The 24,487-nt window shown below is 37.9% G+C and overlaps 1 protein-coding gene across 4 annotated transcripts in view; it reads right to left on the bottom strand.

Annotated features, from left to right (window-relative positions):
- Positions 1 to 24,487, bottom strand: part of PREX2 (phosphatidylinositol-3,4,5-trisphosphate dependent Rac exchange factor 2) — a 288,710-nt gene that overhangs the window by 163,395 nt on the left and 100,828 nt on the right. For all 4 annotated transcript variants that reach the window (XR_009559575.2, XM_060287422.2, XM_030859603.3 and 1 more), the window contains exons 7-11: positions 22,249 to 22,382; positions 18,604 to 18,707; positions 13,926 to 14,075; positions 10,856 to 11,000; positions 6,816 to 6,916 (exon numbers count right to left, since the gene is read on the bottom strand). Coding sequence is in view for 3 of the 4 variants with exons in the window: in XM_060287422.2 (XP_060143405.1) it covers positions 6,816 to 6,916; positions 10,856 to 11,000; positions 13,926 to 14,075; positions 18,604 to 18,707; positions 22,249 to 22,382 (634 nt within the window). In the remaining variant the exon portion in view is untranslated. The remainder of the gene's footprint in view (positions 1 to 6,815; positions 6,917 to 10,855; positions 11,001 to 13,925; positions 14,076 to 18,603; positions 18,708 to 22,248; positions 22,383 to 24,487) is intronic.

Here is a 24,487-nt window from a genome sequence, read left to right as displayed (position 1 = left end):
TGAAACTTTTAGTTTTATCAAAAGCTTTCATTTTCCTAACATAGTAGTGCTAATCCAGTATTTTGATGGTAAGATTCATGATAAGATTTTGTTACATAATATAGTTACAACTTCCATGTAATGACTGAAGAACTAAATTAAGGTTAGCCACATTTAGGTAGCATAGCGCATGCATTTGTGCGTGTGCGCAGTGATTTACACTTAAATAAATAGACGAGTTTGTGTTTTCTATTTCTTCACAATGCCACAAAGTCAAGCAAAAAGTGCCCTTCGAACAGCAGATACTCCAACTAGTGAGTTATAATTTGACTCTCAGCCCCAGAAGTGAATTTTAGCATTTATCTGTCTTATCCCACAGCGATCAGGCCAAGACCACACATATACCAATCTTGACCATTTATCCTGTGTTTAGATCTTCAGAGTAGATTAGATAAATTCAGTATGTAACTGATTCCAAAATTTTAAGTTTTCTTACACTGACAAATGCTTTTGTTACACGTCACTTAATTTTTTTTTCCTCAGTGGAAAATGAGAGTGGTCAACCTTCACTTCCATCCTTAAGATAAGACTTTCCATTCATAAAGACTCCTACTAAACTTTCTCTCAAGTTTCCTTTTATTCTAGGTAGTCTGATAAAAAAAAAAAAAAAAAAAAAAAAACTGTTCTAGAAAGGAAAAACCTCAAATTAAATCTCAAAGAGTTTACATTTAAATGTTTTATTTACAGGGAATGAAAAATTTGCAGAAGAGATAATTTGTTGCAATGGGCTCTATTTTCATGATTACATAGAAGACTTTGACCTTTACTTTTTGCTAAAAATGTTGAAGGGGGAGAAAAATCTGTCAGAATTCTCATGAACTATATTGGTGAATCCAGAAGAAAGCCAAGAGACTTGTAACACACACACACACACACATACACATACACACACACACACACACACACACACACACACATATGCAAAGTTTCAGCAATTTCACCCTCATCTATCCAAACCAAATGCATGGCTTGCAGCCATAAAACTGAGACAGGCTTGCTGCCAAAAAGGGACAGACAACACAACTTTTGGCATCTTTTTTCCAGATTAAGCCAAAAAGAAAGAAAAGCATATGTGAAAGAAAAATAAAATCGGAAGAAATATTTTGAAATCCTATGGCATGTTTCAAGACCAGTTATTTATTTCTCCTGTGCAATCTACCTATTCCCATTTTTATCCCTTAAGAGTCATTGAAATAAGTTATTATATTGATGTTCCAAAATTCAAGGAAACTTGGGCCCAAAGGTATCTTGCCACAATAAAACAAGTGGTGGTTCAACCTGTTCAAAATGGAATGCTTCACTGTAAGGTAAACTCTTGTGACTTTGCTAATGAATCTTGGGCTAATCTGCAACTCTACGCTGTTGCCTTGGGAAAACAGTGAATAGTTCTGCATACAAATCCACTCCCCCAACTTTTCGAGCATGGAAAATGGGTTTATTAGCTGATGAGAAAGGTTGCTGAATGACATCTTTTAAACAACTCTGTGATGCTGGATATTACCAGGGATGTACTGGTAAATGATGAACAGCTTGCTCTCTAGTGTTGTGGAAGAAGGAGCACTGATGTGTAACATTCGCCAGTTTCCACGGTATCAAATACTCCCACGCTGGCCAATTTCCAGCTACCAAAATAAAGTCACTGAACACAGAATGAGATGTGCAGTGACACATTATTATTTAGTATTTCCACCATACAAAAATAATAGACATAAGTAACACCACGACCACAGATAACAATAAAATGTAGTAAAATGATTAGGAAGTGATGAGTTCTAAGGGTATAGTACCTTTGTTTATAATATAATTTAGGTACTTATATGTTTATATAATTTAATTTTAATAATAGCTGTGCTTAACTACAAGCTTGCAATTTATTTAAACAGTTAATCACCAGCTCTCTACAGCTTTGACCAGCCAACTTCAGCACACCACTGGCTATAATGAATGAGCTCTCTGAATTCCCACATAAGCATTTATAATGTAAATAATAAAGCCAGACAAGAAGAACATTATCAACATATCACAGAGAAAACATATGCTGCCTCAACCCAAGAATTCCCAGTACAGCAAGGCTTTGCCTCTGATGAAGTTCTCAACGATATTTGCAATGTGAATAATAGCATTAACAGTCAACTTCTTTTTTTTTGCTGGCTCTTTATAAAACAGATGGCTCATTCAACTTTATTTTAGGAATTCTATTTTCACTAAAATGCAGCTGGAACCACATACTAATGAAACTAGCCTGCTTGGCCCATATTTCTTCATTCTAATAAAATTATTAATGTGAAATTGCATAATATGTTCTCTTATCCTAGGCTTGGGAGAATCTCTATTAGTTAACTTTGGACACTAAAAAAAAAAGGTTACTTCCAGCAACAAAAGTTCTGTATACCAGATCGGACATTACAACTGATCAGATCCTGGTAACAGTAACAGCACAGGCCACTGAAATCAAACTGTGACCAACAGGACTTTTAATACAGGGTACTCAGTGCTAAATTTCTCAGAAAAAGAGTTAAGCAGGTTATAAATATCATTGTTCAAAAAGATTTCAATTCTTTTAAGTGAAATAATAAAGTGTCCTTGAATTTGAAATTTCAGAATAAATTTTAATACAGAATTTACTACTTTCTTTTCAAAATTGTATTACTGGAAAAGGTGGTGTCTGAGGAAGGGGAGGAAAGTTGATTAGGACTGAAATTCTGATATCCGTTCCAAAAAAAAAATCTTATGCTGTTGAATTTTTCTCTTTTAAGAGGAGGCAATTAAAATATTTTGAGACATATGTTAACAAAATAAGTAAGGGTGGTTCTCTCTGTGATTCCTTCCAGATCTTTCAGCAGTCCTGAACTGAAAAGGTCAGACTCTAGAGTACTATGTTCATGAAGAGACTGAATAAATATTATTCCAACTCCACTTTGTACTAACTTCAAATTGACTTGAATGTGTCTGCCTAGCTACGCATGTCTTCAGGGAAAGTAACAACAGTTTTGTTACTGTAAAGTAAGTAAAATTCCACCCATGATAGTTGTCTTCAATTTTCAGAACCTAATTCATTAAGTAAACGAGCAACTCTTCCTCATACAATTGCTGGATCACCTGTGTTGAAAGATGAACGCAAGAGTGGATGGGTGACTTGAAAATAATCTTACAGCTCCTCTGAAAGGATAACCTCTCCTTGCGCCTTGACCTTTCCAGCTTTGGGAATAAAGCTTCTCTAATATCCTGTTATCTGTTACAAGGTACCTCATAGTCAAAAAGGAAAATACCGTGACAAACTTAGCATAGCTCTTTCTATAATATAGTTAAGTAATCCCATAGAAGTACAAAAACTTACATATCCATAATTTTTTAAACAATTTAATAGCAGTATCTATTGTTGACAGATAGCTTTAAACCATTTTTTTCTGTTATTTCTAATTCATAAAAGATTAAAGTGACTCAAATTAACAACAGAAGTCACAATAACCTCAACTGAAAACAGAAATGTTAAAAGTGATTTTTGTGACTATTATGTGCTGATATCATTGTAAAACATTAACAAATAAATATAATGATTACTCTGTCTTTCATATGATTTCATAGATCTTATATTGACCCAGGAGCTAAGCCTCAGGGCCAGAAATTGGGTATTTTTTTACCAAATTGGTTTAGCTTTTGTTTTTCCTGCATATGCATGTACAGGACACTTCTAGGAGCCTCTTGCAGCCAAGGGTGACCACATATCTGAGTTGTGCCCACGGACATGTGCACAAAAGTGATGCACAATGGGAAGGGTACAAACCCATTTAAAACAAACAAGAAACTCCACCCTTCCTTCAAGGTGACCTTTAGGAGCACTGTATTGAAGATGGAAGAGCTTCTGTTGGGCACCAAAAACCCTGCATGGAGCAGGGTGCCACCACCTCATCCTCCACCACTGACTGAACTGTACATGAGTGACAAATTAGCTTCTATAATGTAAGCCACTGTATTGGGGAGGTTTACTTGTTACAGCAGCTAGTGTTAACCAATACAATTTTCCTTCTCAATAGTCCTTGCAAAAAATTAGTTCTCCCATCCTAGTAGATTTCTGTCTTGTCTGAAAGGAAATATTCCAGCAGCTGGATTTCTTGATGGACAAGCTAAAAAGATAGGCTTAAAACGATTAGACCGTAAGAAAAAAAAGGTCAAGGGTTCATATTTACATACCTTCATGTACCTGGCATAATACCTTACATGTAGTATGAAGGAAAGAATCAGTAAGGAAAGGAGTAAATAAAAGGTATCCATAAACAGATTTTCCCTTCCTTGCTCTATTGGTAATACACAGGCCCTGGAAGTACACAGTCTGAATGGGAAAAGAATAATCACTTCTGAAGGTCAATGATTGTATACAAAACCTCTTTACATGCCACCTACTTCAGCTTTAATAGATTGCAGGATAAAACAAGTACAGTCCATTCTTGTCCCAAGTATATACTTGGTCATGGGGTTAGAAGAAGGGAAAGAGGAGCATAAAGAGGAAAGCCATCTAACTCAACATCTTTTCATTTTTACTTATAAGATACTGGATGACGCTTCTTAGCATACTAGATGCTAAATGGTGTTTTAATGGCATTAATGAACCAAGTACAAAACCAAATACAATTTATCAACATTATCTGCTCAAAATATATTTATTCACTCACTCAGCAAATAATTTATTAAGCACCTATATGTGCTGGGCATTCTAGGTGTTTGTTGTATATTACACAAGGCTCCTGTTCTCACGGTGCTTATATTTTACCTGCACTCTAGAGTAGGGATGGGAGATAAAGAGAGAAATATTAAAGAAAGAAACAAAACAACATGATAATTTCAGAGAGTGATAAGTAGTACATGAAGAAAATTTCAAAAATTTAAGAAGTAGTTTATTGGAATAACGGGACTGGGTAGGATTCTAAAAGGCAGAGTGTCATGGAAGATGAGTCATAATACAGAGACTTTTGTCGTTTCATTCACTGCTGTGTCTCCAGCACCTAGAAAGGTCACTGGCATATACTAGAAATTAATAAGCAATTGTTGATTGAGAACAGCAAGAGCAAAGATCCTAAATGGGGAATCATCTTGGAGTGTTCAAAGAAGAGACAGAAGATCAGGGTGGCCCCAGCGTAATGAGTTAGGTACAGCACTATGTGATAACTCAGAGAGGAAGTCAGGGGCCCTATCATGTAGGGCCTTGTGGGCCATGGTAAGAGATTTAGGTAAGATGTCTGGACTTTTCTTTAAGTTTAATGAGAAGTTAGTAGATGCCTGTAAGCAGGAGAGCACCTGAATCTTATATACGTCTTAAAAGGTCTCTTCAGCCATTACCTGGAGAGTGTTCTATGGGGATGGAGGACAAATGTGGAAGCAAGGACAGAGAAGGTGGTGACTGAGAAGAAGGTGGAGATCCTGGAAGGGAGAGCGGTGGTCTAACTAGAGACCTGTTTGGTGGTAGGTGCCAGGGGATTCCTATCTGGGTAGATGGTGGTACATTATATTGGCAGCGTCTACTGTGGTGGGGAAAAATTTGGAGGATTTAGTTTGTTTTCACCTCACTCTAATTTGGAAAAAAAAAATGAACATCAAAACACCACAGCCAAATACCCATATTTATTCATAGTTCCCTGCCTTTTTCTCCTCTCCCACATTTTGCATTAGAAATTCTTCAAGCTTTTATTCTTAGTCCCATGATCATTGCTTTCTTGTTTTTTGTTTGTTTGTAGTCTCTTATCGATGTGCTAAGAACTTCATGCTCTCTTTAAATGATTCCCAAATCTGACCCTCACGCTCTCTCTACCCCGAGTGTTACACCCACACATTCTCAACCTCTTGCTGAACGCTCCCCCGCAGATGTTTCATACCCAATCCACCGCAAACCCTTCACCTTCCCCCCGATGCTCGTCCTCTTGAATTAGCTATGTCTGTCATCCAGACAAAAAGCTCAGAATAATCTGATCTCACCCCTCACTCTTCACCTCCTAAATCCAAACAGACATCAAATACGCTGTCTCAGCTTCTCCAGAATTTCTTGAATGGGTCCCTCTCATCATGCCATGGACACGGCCCTGGTCCTTTCCCTCCTGGGGAAGGAAGGGTCCCCATGGGCAGGGATCTCTGTAATCTCTAACTCTCCACTCATCTGTTATCTCCAAAATCAAGATCTGGTCACTCCTCTGTCTCCAGATGCCCATCACCTCCTCATGTCCCTCAGAAGAAGCCCCACATACACAGCCAGCAAGTTAAAATCTGCTGGGATCAGGTGTTTGCCTACCTTTCTCACCACACCCCTCGTCCCAGCATACTCATCCGTGAAGGATACGGTCCTGCCACGTGAGACTCTGACTTAGTTCTGAAGAGGCCACCGTGAACCTTCCCACTCCCGTGTCTGAGTGCTACTACTTCCTCAGGGTGGAATGTCCTTTTGTCTTCTGTCCTTGTCAGAGTTCCATTCATTCTACAATGCCCAGCACTAAGGCCAATTCCCTCACAAAGCATCCCAAATACTCTAGTTAGAACTCGTCGTTCCTTCCTCTTCAGTCCCACGTCACTTGCCTGGAATTCTGTGTTGGAACTGTTTGTTTCAAGTTAAATATATCACCATAAACCCATACTCCCTGAAACAATATTCTGTATAGATGAGGCACTCAAAGATGTTGGAAAAAACATAAGCATCCTATAATGTGGAGAAGTTTTATAAACTAAACTGATCAATGCAATGAAGATACACGTAATTTGTGGATAAATAAACAGACGATTAATAAAATAATTACCATGATGGATGATTCCATTTTCTAACAATGCTTGTCCCAAGTGAACACCTTCCTCAGGCCTGTGAATCTCTCCAATTTCCAACAGCCATGACACAAATTCACTGCAACAGAAATCCGATGAAGGTAAATCATTAATTTTTTTCCCCCAGGAAGTCTATCCTTACCATGCATTTATCAAGCAGCTATGAAAAGAGTCTCAAAATATAAAGGAATGCTTGCAGTGCATTTCACGTACATGGTTTTCACATATGCAAGGCCCACAGATATAAATTGGACTCTATTCTAGAAAACTCATGTCCATACATTCAGACTTACCTAAGCTATACTTAATAACTATTCAGCTTATTGAGACCTTTAGTAAACACAAAGGGAAAATTCTGAAGTAGCTTTAACTATAGGTTATTACGCACATAAAAGCGAATTTGGGACGAAAGAGAAAACAACAGATCCTAAAGACAGCTAAACGACAGAACTAGATAGAGTAATGATGACTTAATATAAGACATAAACTGTCTAAAAGTAGCTTTCCAGGCACAAAGAACCAGTGGGTTTGAAACTCCAAAAGGGCAGACAAAATTAAACTGCATGCCCTGTATGGTAGACAGACTTCTAAAGATGTTCTCCCACCCCTCTATCAGGAATCCTACCCCTTGGTTTGTCAATGAAATTCCAATCTAGGTAGCCCTGTGAATGGACTGGCATATGTAATTAAAATCCCATGTCAGTTGTCCTTAAAATATGGAAATTATCCACGTGGGCCTGACCTGATCAGTTGAGCCCTTTGAAGCAGCGTTTTCTCAGGCTGGTGGCACAAGAGGAAGTGAGAACAAGTAAAAGCACAGGAAAGGTTCAATGTGCCACTGCTGGCTTTGCAGCAAGAGGGGGGTCATAGACCAAGGAATATAGACAACCTCGAACGGAGAGCAGCCCTGGCCAATGGCCAGCATGGAGACGGGAGCCTCACGCTTACAACTACAAACGATTAAGTTCTGCCAACAACCCGAATGTGCTGGAAAGTGGATTCTTCCTCAAACGCTCAAGATAAGAGCCCAGCCCCTGCTCTGCCAACACCATGATTTTGCCCTTGTGAGACCCTTAGCACGGAACCTGGTCTAACTCACCTGGACTTCTGACCTACAGAAATACAGGCTAATACATGGGCATTGTTTTTAAGTCACTAAATATATGGTAATTTGTTTTGCAGCAATAGAAAACTGATACACACCAAAAGACACAGAAAAGTCTGACTACCTTGTTTTCAAATTTTAAAATTACTTGGTAAATTCATTGTTATATCTAAACTGTCATCCATAAGGAATACTCCAACACGAAACCAACCGTCAGAACTGTCTATCGCACACATCCGATGTGGCTGAGAAAGGCCACTGAGGACCACAGCTCACATCTTTCAGCACTTCGGGAGAGGATGGGGGGCCCCAGCATCTCAGATAAGAGAGGTGATGTTTTGTAACACTTAGGAGAGCTTCAGCTCAGTACTGGTTTTTTTTTATGGCCATGTGGTATCATTGGGAGAACACTAAATACAGAGACTTATTACAATAAAATATTTAATCATGCTCATATTTAAAAAGCTAACATTCGAACTCTTACATTAACTAATGAATATATTTTTAGAATGGTTTTATTTTTTGCGCAGAGGCCAGAGGAGCAAAGCTATGGAAAGTGTCAGGAAATTACTTTTCCATTTATTTCAAAACTAAAAGCAACACATATGGTAAAGCCAAATGACCAAGGGATACAGAAATTCAAAAATGGATGTCTAGTCTACAATGCACATTTTAAGGCAGAAGAAGTTGTTAAAGTTCTTTATATGCTTCTATTAAATAAGAACGATCCAAAAGAAAGAAAATAAAAGTAAAGTAGAATATAGTATAGCGGTTAAGATCACGAACTTTGCAATAAAACCACCTGGATTCAAATCCTGTTTCTGTCTCTACCCGCTGCGTGATGTTGGGTTAGTAAATTTAGCTCTCTAAGCTTCAGGTTTTTTCCTCAATGACATAGAATTAATAAGACTATCAACCCCATAGTGCTGTCCTGGAGTTAAACGTAATAGTGTGGGTAAAGGGTTAATAAAACCCCTTCTTCAATAAGGACAAATTTGACCCTGGGTTAGCTTTGTAGCTCTGCTTCCCTAGAAACCTGATGAAGGTCGGGTGTCAGCTGTGTAACTAGGCAGCACTGCTTGTGGTAAAAATGGCTTCTGATGGCTCAACTCCATACTTACAAATATATGGTGAGAAGCCATAGCCTGGTATGACTCTCTTGTAAGTGGGCACGTGATCTGGGGACCCTGGAAGTTATGCCCATGAAGTTGTTACGAGAAAGAGCATCTTCTTTGCAACATGGGACTCAGAAACCAAGAGGGGCTCACAAGCTGCTCTTTCCTTTGCACAAGAACCTTCACTTGGGGCACAGCCAACACAAGCAACTCTAGCTTGCTGGCAGCTGTCTGTCCTGCTGGGAGCACCACCCCACTGAAGAAGAGGCCCCCTGCTGCCCTGAAAGCACTGGGTTTCCTGGCCTGTATTCTAACGGGGTTGGGATTGGTGTGGCCTATGGTGAGCTTGTGTGCCTGCATAACTAATTAAGAAGACATGCTAAAATATAATGAACACTGCTGTAGAGTAAATCCTAAGAGTCAGCACAGGGAAAAAAATGGTTTTCTATTTCTTTAACTTTGTATCTAAATGAGATAATGGATGTTCACTAAAGTTACTGTGGTAAACCTTTCATGATGTATGTAAGTCAAATCATTATGCTGCACACCTTAGACTTATACAGTGCTGTATGTCAGCTGTATCTCAATAAAACTGGAAGAAAAGAAAAAAACAAGACATTCTGGTAGGTATTACAGGTAAGCACTACAATCATTTCCATTGTTAGAGAGGAAAGAGAAATTTAACTCCCCCCAGTCTCTCAACTAGCCAGTGGCAGGACCAGATTTGAGTGGGGACAGTCTGATCGTGAAGTCTGGGCTATGAACTACCTCTCCAGTCTACTTTTATAGCATTGACACTGGCATTTACTAGCTGTATGAACGTGGGCTAGTCACACTCCCTGATCACTAGTTTCTGAATCTTTAAAAACTATAAGGTTTTTTGGGCTTCCCTGGTGGCGCAGTGGTTGAGAGTCCACCTGCCGATGCAGGCGACACGGGTTCGTGCCCCAGTCCGGGAAGATCCCACATGCCGCGGAGCGGCTGGGTCCGTGAGCCATGGCCGCTGAGCCTGCGCGTCCGGAGCCTGTGCTCCGCAACGGGAGAGGCCACAACAGTGAGAGGCCCGCGTACCACAAAAAAATAAAAATTAAAAAAAAATAAGGTTTTTAACTCCGAAGTATGTACTGGAGGATTGGAAATAATTATCGGAAGAAGCCAGCACAAAGGCTGCCCTAAGCAGAGCTGCCTGAAGGCATCCCCCCCACCTTCTTAACCCACCAGGGACTCCCACTTGCAGCCGTGCAGTCGGCTACAGAAACCCAAGGACACACAATCAACCTGCTCTGGGCTGAACAACCAAGCGACCTCCTTGCCTGTTCCTGTGTGCCTGGCCCCTCGCGTGACCCACTTTTTCAGACTCTCCATCTATATCCCTTCATCCTTAGCCCAGCTGTCTAAATTCTGAATTAATTGGTAGTGTAGACTGTGTGCCCTTCAGTGTAACTGACTCTCAGGTCCTGTATTCATGTCCTTGCCGGACTCTGTCCCTACGGGCAAACCCGCCTGCCCTCCCGCCCCTGCCTGACCCCAGCCTCTGCTTCACCCCTGAAACACAGTATATCAGAAATTACTGAAGTCGTGGATGAATGGATGAATGCCTTAACTTTTCTGGTCAGGATGCCTGGCTCTATGTCTACTCCCTCATCCCACTATGGCCCAGGAAATGCTGATAGTAAAGAAAGATTCAAAAACACTTAGGAGAATATTTTTTAGAGAAAAATGAGTGACTAAAAGAAAGTTAAGACACGAGATCATGAAAATATGAAAGAAATACGTGCACCCGGACTACCAACCCTACCTTCCAAGAAAGCATTTAGGGAACGTAGTCAGTTTTCTTTTTCTGTCTTTGATCAGATTTCCTTGTTTGCACATCATTTTATAAAGTTTCTCACCCTGTTCAGAGATCATTACCCAGGTGTCTTGCTCCATTCCTAATTTTAAACCTATCGAAAATGAAACACAGGACAGGTAACTGAAAAAGTCTCTTCATACGTTCATGCCTTCATTAAACAAACATTCATTGTGTGTCTACCACGTGCTGGGGGCTGTGGATACAGAGCTCCTATGATAGGGCCCTGGTTGTCAAGAAGCTCATAGGGTACCAGGGAGACAGTCAGGGCAAGATGCCCGGGGCATCTGTGGGCAAACTGTGCCCCAGAGGCAAACAGTTTGGCCAGCGGAGGAAGAACAGCTGTATCTCAGACGCTACAGTTTGGCCAGCGGAGGAAGAACAGCTGTGTCTCAGACGCTACTGAACCCCTTCTGTAGGACTAGATCAGCGCAGCTGGACACAGGGGCCCTGGAGACAGCCTTAGAGGGAAAACTGTGCTACAGCAGAGACATATTCAGAGAACTTAGCCTCTATCTGAGAACAATAGGAAAAGTTTCACAGAAGGGCTGTGTTTGAATGCACGGGTATGAACAGGATTTCCAGAGAGAGAAAGTATTCACGAGGGCCTCTGAGGGATGCAGCAGGGAGCCCTGGGTTTCAGGTGACAGGACAGGAGGTGGACGGAGGGGTGAGCAGGGTCCATACTCAACTGCAGTCTCAGCGTATTTCACTCCTTCTCTACTGGGAGAACATCTACGTGTTTTAAACCGGAGGGAGGGGGAAAGCAGAGTAATGAAGGAAAGGAAGTTTTGTTGCTTTGGAAACAAAGCTCAGAGGACAGTGTAGGGGACAAACTGAAAGCGGGAGGGTTTAAAAAGAGGGAGACAATTAAGAGGGACCCGCCGAAGTTCAGGGAAGCTCAAGTCTCTGTAAACAATAGCAGGTTTGGAAGTTCAAGTGGAGTCCAAGGGGCAGCTGATTAAGTGGGCATGGAGCTCCAGAGAGACGACAAGGCTGGACATAAAGATTGAGAACCTGGCAGTGCAGAGTGGAAGTTAATCTGATGGGAAGAGACAACGCAGAGCAGGCAAGGAAGTTTAGACGTGACCAGTGCCAAAGGGGAAATCCTGGGAACACTGACAATCAGCAAATGGGACTGATGAAGAACTGTGGCAGAGAAGAAGAAATTCTTGGATTATTTTTAGTCTTCTAGCTACTAAATTCCTTACTAAAATTTTATCCTTTACTATGGAGAAGCCATTAACATTGGTCAGTAATACTGAATAAGAGTAGAGCCTGTTGGGGCTTCCCTGGTGGCGCAGTGGTTGAGAGTCCGCCTGCCGATCCAGGGGACACGGGTTCGTGCCCCGGTCCGGGAAGATCCCACATGCCGCAGAGCGGCTGGGCCCGTGAGCCATGGCCGCTAAGCCTGCGCGTCCGGAGCCTGTGCTCCGCAGTGGGAGAGGCCGCAACAGTGAGAGGCCCGTGTACCACAAAAAAAAAAAAAAAAAAAAAAGAATAGAGCCTGTTAACATAAGCAGAGTTATAGAATGTGCTTTCTTTCTTCCTTTTTTTTTTTTTTGGTCTTAAGGGCATTTATATGCATAGCCATTCTGGGAAGAGTTAAGGTTCAACTTGATGAAAAATTCAATTTACCTTCTAAATGATTTGTTATGCTATTTGAATTGACTGCTAGATTCAATAAAACTTAAAGAACCAATTATGCATTCATGATCTCTGTTTTAAATTTTTCTGTCTGGTTCTTCATCTAAGATCAATCAAAGGAGTAAGTATTTTTAAATGTTTTGGAGATACTTATAAAAAGGTATGCTATGCATATTTTAATCAAGGTAGAAACTCTCTACACCCTTCATGGGGAAATACCTAAAGATGGAGGAAGCAACTCTTTGTGTTCCAAGATTTTCTCACCAATGAGATATTTTATATCTAGATCTCTGAGAAAAGGAATAAACACTGTCACGTTTCTCATCAATTATTTGGTAAAGAAAATAGTAGTTATACAAGCATTTCTATTTCCTAGCTGAATTACAGAAATACGAGTACTTGCAGGTAAACTTCATACAACTGAGTATCACCAGACCAAATACTGTTTGCAAACCTTGATAAAAACATGAAGTGACTTTGAGCTAGGCCTCCTTGTGTGAACAAGCTCCTTACTGAGTTACATTACATTCTGTGGCATTGTAACAATATTAAAAAGTTAATATTCATCCAAATTGCCTTATTTTATAATTAGAATACCAAAATATGTGGCCTAGGAATTTTCAGTGTACTGTTAAATATACAGGGAGCGATTGTTGCAGGCCCCACAGCACTGCATTATATTATTAAATCATGTTTCTTAAAGGAAAACTCTATCATGATGCTTCAGAAATGGCAAGAATAAAGTGCAAAAACGGAACAAATTTTAAAGCAGGTGAAACTATTTGCTGTAAATTGAATGTCTGTGTGCCCCCAAATTCCATATGTTGAATCCTAATGCCCAATGTGATGGCATTTGGAGGTAGGGTCTTTGGGGATTAGCTCATGAGGGTGGAGTCCTCATGAATGGGATTAGTGCCCTTATTAAGGAGACCCCAGAGAGCTTTCATCCCTTCTGCTAGGTGAGGACACAGTGAGAAGATGGCCATCCATGAACCAGGAAACAGCCCTCACTGGCTACTGAACTTTGGCCTTCCCAGCCTCCAGAACTCTGATAAATGAATATCTGTTGTTTATAAGCCACCCAGTCTAGGGTAATCTGTTAACAGTAGCCTCAGTAGACTAAGACATTATTTAAAAGACACCACTAGCCACAATATAATTATTTTGCTAACTATATAAGGTTTTCTTTTACTTTATTTCAGTAACAACATTGGAAGTATTCAAAAACTATTTTAGCCTGGCCTTACATCACATAGTTAATCTAAGTGAACATCAGACACCATCTACTTTCTCATAACTTTTGCCCATTTTCTGCTTTCTTGTTAAATTGGAACCTTCACAAAGTATAACAATGCCCAATTCATACACCCACCTTTCCGCCGTTCTCTTTCTTTCAAAATAGCTTCAAACCATTCATGTTTCTCTTCAGGTGTTTTTGCCATACACACAAACCATTTATTTTTGGCTGTGTTATGTATTTTCCACCCATTAACAACAATGTGTCCACTGCTGTGGAAGTCAGCTGAAAATTAATAGGTAAAGGTGAATGAACAGATATAACATATATTCGAGTAATGCACTCATTCAAAAACGGTCCAAAACCACGGAATTCTTCAAAATACCTTTGCTTTATATATGTGTATTGAAGACCATACAAATTTTAAAACTTGAAGAAACATTTATATATTAAATGCAGTCAGAACATTTCTAACTCACAACATTAACATATTACAGGAAATTAACCACCCAAATTCATTAACATTCCTTTCCTCAATGTCCAAAAATATTGTTCAAGTTCCTAAAGCAATAAAACTTTTTTTAAGATTTTTTTTTAACGTGGACCATTTCAAAAGTCCACATAAAAAGAATTTATTGAATTTGTTACAATACTGCTTCTGCTTTATGAAAGAAAAAATTCTTCTTTGAGTGTGAATTCACATTTGTCTTTTTCTAGATCTCACCATAATTTTGGCTAAACTAACATCCTGGATTTGAAAATGTCATCAGCAAACCCTTTCTGGCAGCTCCCTACCTAACGGCAGGCAGAGAATAGACATTAATTGTAACCAGCCTTTACTGGCATGAGAGTCTGCAAAGCAAAGATTTCAAGACAGAAACACATACAACAAATGCCTGAATCAGCATCTGCATCAATTAAAGTGACATCTTCCATTGTCTCCCCCGAGAGACACTAAGAAGCTATGGTGGATTATAGGAGGTAAGCCACAGAACATAAAAGGTCGTGGCACTACACCTGTTTTTGTTGTTTGTTTCTGTTGATCTATTTTATTTGCTAAGTTCTGAGTAGAGGAAGAAATGGTTTGGTACTCATTCTCCCAAAATCTGGTTCTCATAGTCTTTTAGCTCCAAAATCACCATAAATTATCTGTGAACAGAATGTTCCAAAAATGCATTATCGAATGATTCTGTCTAGGTGGGGGAGAGGGCTACTTTAAAAATTCCAGGTTACATTTGAGCCAGGATAGGATTATATTATATATATCATATATTAGTTAGTTATTCTTCTAGCCATAATCTCATGAATACTCAATAACCATTTCTGTTAATACAGAGATTTAACCTGACAGAGGATTTTCCCTTTTAAAGAAATTACCATCTGTTTTTAAAAGGAATTTTTGTACTTTTCTTCTTACCTTTACATATTTAATTCATATTCACAATGCATACAAAATAGCAGAACCTAATAATACACGTCAGATAAGCATCATTGGAATTAGTAAGGTAATAAAAATTATTATTGTAGTTCCTAATTAGGCCACCATCCCTCCTTAATATCTCTAAAAATAACCAACTGAGAATTTATTATAAATTGCTGGAAAAAAAGAACAAATTATACGTGTTTCCACACCTCCCTCCCACAAGCTGTCACCTTACAAGGCCAGTATCACAAACCAGAACAAGCTCTTCAGATTCTCTCCCCTCTTCGAAAACCAGGCAAAGATTGCTAAGTGAACCGTAGCACTGCAGCTTAAAAGATCCCACATTCCCACTAGCGTTATTACCCCTTTACCCATACCCTAGACAAAGAAAACCACAAGAGCCACATGCAGCCTGCAGTAATAAAACATCAGACTTACTTTAAAATGAGCATAATGTATTCCGCCCACAGAACATAGGGGATCTCAAGTTCAAGTGCCAAACTCACCAGAGTGATGCTTCTGACCTTGTAGAGTATGTGCCCTGGGCAAGCCACCTCTGTAACCTTCCTTTCCTCCTGGGATTACTTGAGTCTGGCACTGCCCTGTTCACACCCCGCTGACTTTTCCTCCAATATTTTTCATTAGCAGCCATTTCTCAGCTCAAAAGCCTTTGGTAGCTCACCACTGAATCAAGTCAACACATGTAGGTTTGCTTTAGAGATTCTCCCTAGACTGACTCCACCCTACTAGGCAACTCCATTTCCCACTACGTTCCACTGTGTTCCCACCACTCTTCTTGTCTGCTGCTTTCCTTCTTGTCCTGAGAATATTCATGTGTCCCCCAGGCCAAGGCTCTCATCAAGCTATCCTGCTCTACTCTCTGCCTCATGGACCCTCACTTCTCTTTAATAGGTACCCACATATTCCAGGAAGACTTGCCTGACCACTCCAGCCTGTGCATTCAAACTTCCCTTGGAAACTGTACAAATGAAGTCAGAACCAGCATGTGATTGCACGTGGCTACTGTTTCATGTACAAAGAGCAAGCTCATTAGCTGACTATAAAATCTATTATCTCAATAACAGATTAATTGCTGTATCAATATAAGGTTTTCAAAGAACAGCTGTGTCCCCTAATAATTTACAATGAAAGGATAATGTTCCTTTTTAACATTTATGTGCTAGCTGTTCTCTACTGTGACAATTTAAAAAATCATAAGCAATTTAAAACACGTATACACACATGTGTATACATATGTATGCACACACATGTATGTAATACATACAACAGACCTCAAAATGTAGTATAAGTATTTTGTAACGATATCAGTTACTAAATTATCAATGTTGTACAAAATAAGCAATTTATTTTTATTTATTTCAAAAGACTTAGTGATAAACAGCTTCATAATTTTAATCATAGTATCTATCTCAATATCTTCATTTAACAAAATAAGAATTAAACTCATCTATAAAGAACACCCTCATTAAAGATCACAGAGAAGTCCAACAATGCCTTTCCTTAAGTAGGAATTTTAAAATATTTTTTGAATGAAAGAACAAATAATCTATTCATTGCCAGTAAACACAGAAATTTGTAAGTTTCAGTGGATCTAAAATATTAATTTTATAGGAAGTGTCAAGAAGAAATGGAATTAAAACTGTCATTCATTAAGTGTGGAATATCCAAGTTCAATAGTCTCTAGTCACTGACTTTTTTTTTAAAAAAAAAAAGAAAAATCCAAGAGGCAGCCCTGAACAAGTCACTAATTATTTTGAAGCTATCCAGTTTGCAAATTCCTTACTCTTAATTCTGCAAAGCTTTATACAATGAGGTGGGGTTTTTCCAAAACTGATACAACTAACTATAAACCTCATGGGATAGTCTGGTATCCTTTCAATAACTTGCATTTTAATAAGATGAACAATAGCCAAGTATTGTATTGTTAGGCTAGAAAACAGAAGCAACTGACAATATATTATTTAGAACATCAAGAAATTGGTGTCTAAATAATGTATTTAACCTGAATTCTGGTGATCAACAGTGGGAATGCATAAATTTCTAAGAGAAGTTTTTAAAATTACAATACACTCACATTGTATTTAATGTTGAGAAAATTATTTTTTTAAATAAATGTTTGATTTTGTCAAACAATAAAAGAACATTTTTCTGGCATCCAAAATAACATATGACATTATTTATGGGGAAAAATATGTTTCTAATTTTTCCTTTTAAAACTCTAAAAAGTAGCTTCTCCATTGACCTTTTTAAATTCCCAAAACACTGCCTCAAATTAATGACACTGAAAATTTAAGTGTATCAGAAAACAGCTATTATATTCTCGGTACTCTTTTCAACATCGTAAAGTTATGCCACTTTTTAATTAAGAATGTATTAAATCCAGCTTATGAAACAATACTAGTTGTTAAGGTAACTATGGTTTATCTGTTTAATTGACTGTTATGCAGCAATAAAAACTATGTTTATTTGGTGACAAGACATGAAGATAAAGAGGACTATCGTTAAGATAATGTTTTTATTTAAATGGAAAAGGATACAAAATTATAAAGTTCATGTTTCAAGTATTTTTTTACCTATGCACCAAAGGAAAATTGAAGACATTTAAAAAAAATTTTCTCATTTATTTATCTTTGGTTGATAAGATTATCTACTACTTTTCACCTATTTTTCTGCAAATTCCAATTTTTTTAATAAGCAAAATTTAGTTTTATAAAAACAATGCATTCAGTGTCTTAAATACATTCAAATATTTATATTAAAAATGACAGCTGAACCTTGTCTTTGAAATATCTTTTCAAGAACACCTTAAGAATAAAGAATTTCCATCTTATCCAATTCAAATTTGACTACTGTATTGCAATCTATGGTTTGTCCAACACTGTATTACAGATCACATTTTCTAGAGGTCAAACATTCTCGCCCTCTGTCCAACCACACAAATAAACTAGTAGTCAGGACAGAATACAAATGATCTGGTGCGACTTTTTGAATGGCTTTCCAAGCCTGTACCATGAAAAGTAATTCTAGGAGGTTCAATGCTTTCCTACGATAGCTCTTAAGCTGGACAATTTTAATAGCATCACGATCGAACAAATATGTACATTATGGACATTACTACTACTTTCTGACACTCCCAGCTATTTTTGTATCTCTGTGTTTAATGCTAGGGTTTAACATGTTTCAGCCGAATGTAATTTTCCATTTTATAAGAGTCCTCCTCTCCCTTATCTTGCCTTTTTCCTGTGACTGTTCTCCCTAACAAAGTATTTCTAAGCTGAAATTCACTGCCAATGAATTATTCAAGTGAAAAGTCTGTCGTACAGGGGAGTTTATTATTGGCATTCCATTTTAAATCTACCAACCACTTACCTGTGCCATCATCCACATTCTCCACCTCCATCACCTCTGTATTGATCCGGCCACGAAAAACGTACCGATGTCCATCGGTAGATGCTTTGCTATTCTTCAACCGTCTTACAATTGAATGAAATCACAAAAACTTGGTTACTAAACTTAATGCAAAGCAGTGTTAAAGCAATAATTCTTTGAAAAAGAGATACCAATTCAGTCAATAATATCAAATGTTAGGCTCTTGGTATTTTTTACTTGTGTCCTCCCATTCATAACAGCACAGGTTGCTCTATAAGATGTGACTTGTGTGCTATTTTTTTAAATAAACTGAAGCTGTAGGCTAAGGACAACATACAGGTAGGAGGGTAAATATGTACTTTTGCTCAATATATGACATCAAAGGTGCCTAATCAAACTCTGACAGACACTAAAAGTTGGTTATTCACAATTTCATTTGATTTATTTCACCTTCATTTCTCATTTTTCAGTAACCAGCTGGTAATTCCCATTTTTTCAATCCCTGGTGAAATTCAGTTTAATACTTATTTATGGTCCTTCTTCAAAGAAATTTAACTGTACTGGAGGTTATTAAGCATTATCTAGCCATAAAATATTTCCCTATATTGTTTTTATGATATGATAACTGTATACTTGAGGGATAAGTCTCTCAATACATTTATAATCCTTCATAAAGATCTTATTTATTTTAAAAATAGTCCAAAACATTTCAAAATTTTGTGTATGGTACCAGTCTTTAATATTAAAACCTAAGCAACACAAAGTAAAAAAACAAAACAAAAAAATCCATGTTTTGTAATAATGTAATATTTGTAATATTTACAATATTTGTAATAATGAATTAGGCAGTTATGTATATTTATACTTGAATCATTGAACACTCAGGGATAGTGTTTTCAAAACTGGGTTTCTTAAATATATTAAATTAAAGAGGAAAGATTCTAAGAAATAATTCAAGAAGATTAAGTAATACCTAGTCATTCAAGAGACTTCAGTTGACCTGAACTATTCAATTTGACTCACTGACAGAAGTCTGCTAACAATTGAATATACTGAAATAATTATTAATGTATTGTGTTACAAAGACACACCGAGCAAAAGTTAAGATGTCAAGTACACTAATGCAGTGCCCCCTTCCCTCCTCTCCTTTGCATTTGACACCTGCCCTGGAGTGGAAGAGGGACGTGAAGGGAGGGGAGTCTCAAGGTGCTATCATGCTCCCTGAGTTCCTTTAGAAAAGAGAGCATATTCCAGCTTCCATGTCCTAAACCCTCATCAAAACTTCATAATCCTTCATCACCACTAAACAAAACTAAATTGACTAATTAATCTGACTGACCGTCTGCCAGCCCTAGGCCTTCACCATCCTGCACACCCATGTTCATTTTGAAAGCGACCTCTAAATGTCCTTTGTAGAAAGCCTAAATAACTGCTTTAAATGAAGGATTCAGGCCAGGTAGCTATGAAAGTTGGCATCGTTGGAGGCAGAAGAGAGAAGAATGCAGAGCAGAATAACACGCAGGCAACTGCATTGTCTCTCAGGGAGGAAACAGTGTCATGGTGTCTTGCAGAAAAGAATTTCTTAGAAGTTGGTACATCATACTTAAAATCAATCATATTTTTCAAAGCTTAATATCCCCAATAGCAGTTTTAGTCACAGGCAAAAAATTATGGCATGTTTATATATTTTTTATATATTATAATCTATCTACCTATCTATCTATCTATATATATATGTATACACACACACACACACACACACACACACACACACACACACACTACAGAATCTATCTTTGGGTCTATGTTCCAAAGCATTAATTTTCTTTGTGATCTTGCTGTGATCTCTGTCCAGGTTTTTTATATTTTTCTTGACCTGTAGATATTAATACTCAAACTGAAATCCCAGTAAGTGTCTGACCAATACTGTAACACTTAGCTTAAATAAAGAGATCTTTGGTCTCTTCAGAAAATGACCCTATTGAAGTATCAAAATTGAAAAACCTTGGGTTTCAAAATAATTTTGCTCTATATTGTAGTGTTGAGTACTTGCATAACTTGATTCTATGACTTCCCTCCTGATGAATTTTAATGGTCACCAGGATATGTGTACAGTAATGTCGCAATAGCAGAAAAACTGGAAACAACCCTAAAGTCCATTGATAGGAGAATGAATAATTAAATTGTGATATATTCAACCAATGAAATCTTTTTTTTTTTTTCTTGGCCGCACTGCACGGCATGTGGGATCGTAGCTCCCCAACCAAGGATTGACCCCGTGCCCGCTGCATTGGAAGGTGGAGTCTTAATCAGTGGACTGCCAGGGAAGTCCCTCAACCAATGAACTCTTATGCAGCAGTTAAAATGAATAAATTATTGCTACACACAGGGATATATAGTTTACAAACCATATTGTACACAAAATGTAAACTGCAGAAGACAATACACTGTGATACTACCTTACAAATATCATAAACAAGCCAAAGGAAGCAATATCATGTTATATGTATCTAATATCGCACGATAAATTGTTTTTAAACTAGTTTCTCCTAAAATGAATAGCATCAGAAATGTCCAGAGTTGGGGAGCCTAATCCAGCACTCTGCTCTTTAAAGAATGTAGCTGTAGAATTAAAGTGAAATCACCAGTCCCTGGCTCTTATCATTACAAAATTAGGGAAGTTTCAGAAAAGGTTCAGTTTACTCATATTCTCTGAAAGATCTTTAGAGCTTAGAAAGTATATGGTAACAGAGATGACGTATTCTAAAATGAATGAAACAGATGGTATATTCACACCATTCCAATTCAGGAAGGGAAGGGACATATAGGTTTATTTAGTGATTTCCGTTTTTAATCACTATGTATTTGGTCCACGTTCACTATACATACTTTAAGGCTATTTGCTAAACTGCATGATTTTAATTTTGTAAAACTTTTCCTATTGCTTACTTTATTTAACAATTACAGCTGTGAGACCATGAAGGTTCACGTCATTTGTACACTGTTAATTTTGCAGAAGCTTTGGCCTTGGGGGCAGGCATATATATAAGGATGAGATAACTCTAATGAAGAAAAGATCTCATTCTCAAACTGATGCCTTTAATAATCGCACCTAGATGGATGTGTTAATTAATTCAATAGGGGAAATCCTTTCACCATGTATACATAAATCATCACACTGTACACTTTATCTTACAATTTTATTTGTCAATTATACCTCAGTAAAGTTGGGGGAAAAAATAATTGTACCTAAACAACTTGAATCACCTTATAATTTTTTAAAGAGTTTCACACAGGTAGAATTAACAGCCTCTTCTAGATCTTCCTAAAGCCCATTTCTACTAATCCCAATCTTGTTACCAAACACAAAGAATTTAGGAGAGCATATTACAAGAAATAAACAGGTTCGTTTTCACGGATGGTAAAAAGGAATTTTTTAAAAAGCTCATTAAGATAGAGAGACAGCAATTTAATTATCTCTTGGCTCTAATCCTAACCCGTTCCCTTTCTTCAAGGTGCAAGGAGAGGAAGCTAAGAGTATGTGGAAGTTTACTGATGAGGTCATGAGTTCCTGGGAACAGAGGAAAGGTTGAACCTGTGCGATGGATAAACAGTTTCTGAACTATTACCTGTCTATATTCTTACCTGTGTTTTCGTTTGCAATACACCAAAAGGTTATCGAAAAGAAAAAACACCCGTTCTTGAATATTTCCAGAAGAAATTTTTAATAAGACTCCACACATTAGCATTTCAGTACAGGTGTCGGTAATGTTGGACCCCTAAGTCAGGAAAAACGGAGAAAGTAATGTCTGATTACTTAACAGAAACTTTCGTGTGTAATTCTTTTTTCTCCTTAAAAGTGGTTTGTTTTTATTTTAAGATGCAATATATGGACAGGATAAAAGTTCAAATAGTATAAATATTTATACACTGAACGTAGGTATCCTTCCCTCCCAGTCTCCTCCTGGTCAGTATCACTAAATACAGCTACTCTTAAGAGATTCTATGTCTCCTTTTAGCTGTTTTATATATGTATGCATACACAGCATATATGACACATTTCACCTTTGTTCTCTAAAAAGGAGATGATTTCAAACTAACTCATAACATTAATGTCCCTAATATTCCTTTCATCCTCCTCCTTTCTTTCCCTGGTCTGGAAAAAGAGCTCCATAAACAGATAGCAAAGTACATGAAATTGTCTAAATGTTTAGCAGGTCTCAATTTATATACAGTCATCCCTTTGTATCCATGGGGGATCACTTCCAAGACCCCTGAAGATACCAAATTCTGAGGGTGCTCCAGTCGCTTAAGTAAAATGGTGTCGTATTTGTATATAACCTATGACCCTCTTCCTGTATACTGTAAATAACCTCAAGATTACTTCTAAGACCGAATACAATGTTAATGCTATGTAGATAGTTACAGATACAATGTAAATGCTATCCAATAGTTGCTGGTGCAAGTTTTGTTTTTGAAACTTTCCGGAATTATTTTTCCTGAGTATTTTCAATCTGAAGTTGGCTAAATCTTCAGATGCAGAACCCGCAATATGCAGGGCCATCTGTATCCACTTCTAGGATGGAGAGGAAGAAAAAAAAAGAAATAAAAAGAAAAAAAATCTATGTAAAGAGAACAACATTCCATAGGACCTCTTGCCACAGTTATTAATAGTTGCATGGCAAACTCATTCATTAAATAAACCTTTATTGAGTGCCCACAAGGTCATATGATTAGTGACAAAACTGATGCTTAATACAAGTGCTTACCATTGGAAGTTGAAAGGAACCACAAGAGGGAAGGAGCCTGGGTCCCTGAAGTATCAAAAAAGGAAAACTGGGACTTCCCTGGTGGCGCAGTGGTTAAGAATCTACCTGCCAATGCAGGGGACATGGGTTCAAGCCCTGGTCCCGGAAGATCCCACATGCCACGGAGCAACTAAACCTGTGCATCACAACTACTGAGCCTGCGCTCTAGAGCCTGTGAGCCACAACTACTGAAGCCCGCAGGCCTAGAGTCTGTGCTCCGCAACAAGAGAAGCCACCGCATAGAGCCCATACTCTGCAACAAGAGAAGCCACTGCAGTGAGAAGCCTGTGCACCACAGCGAAGAGTAGCCCCCACTCACCGCAACTAGAGAAAGCCCACGCGCAGTAAAAAAAGACCCAACGCAGCCAAAAATAAATAAATAAAATAAATAAATAAATAAATTTATTTTAGAAAAAGGAAAACTGCCCACTGAGCAGAACACACACATTGGGTTGTTGTGTGAGCTGGTCAAAAACACCTATTTTGAGCCATTATAAATGTTGTAGTCTATTCTTTTCTACAACCTAGACTAGCATAACTAATGCCCTGAGTCACTGAGTTGGACCAAAAACAAGGAAGTTTTCAGTAGAGACCTGTTAAGTGTGCTCTTCAAGAATACTTCTGTTTTAAATATAAACATGTCCGGTCTCTTTAAATCCAGGAACAAATTTCTGATTCTTTTTAAACTTAATGCATTAATTTTAATTTTTGATATTTTAAACTCAGAACATTAATGTTAATTTCATATTTTCACCATAACAATAGGTATAGTTGTTCTGATCAATTATAAAAATTTAAATTAAAAGGATAACTCATGTTTGGGGTTGGAAGATGCAAACTATTACATTTAGAATGGATAAACAACAAGGTCCTACTATACAGCACAGGGACCTATACTCAACATCCTGTGATAAACCATAATGGCAAAGAATATAAAAAAAGACTGTCTACATGTGCGTAACTGAGTCACGTTGCTGTACAGCAGAGACTGACACAGCATTGTAAAGCAGCTATAGGTCAATAAAATTCCTTTTTTAATTAAAAAATAAAAATTTTTTTAAAAGATAACTCATATA

This window comes from Globicephala melas, chromosome 17 (genome assembly GCF_963455315.2).
Source record: "Globicephala melas chromosome 17, mGloMel1.2, whole genome shotgun sequence".
Classification (NCBI taxonomy): Eukaryota; Metazoa; Chordata; class Mammalia; order Artiodactyla; family Delphinidae; genus Globicephala; species Globicephala melas.
This window is presented reverse-complemented; position numbering and strand designations above follow the sequence as displayed.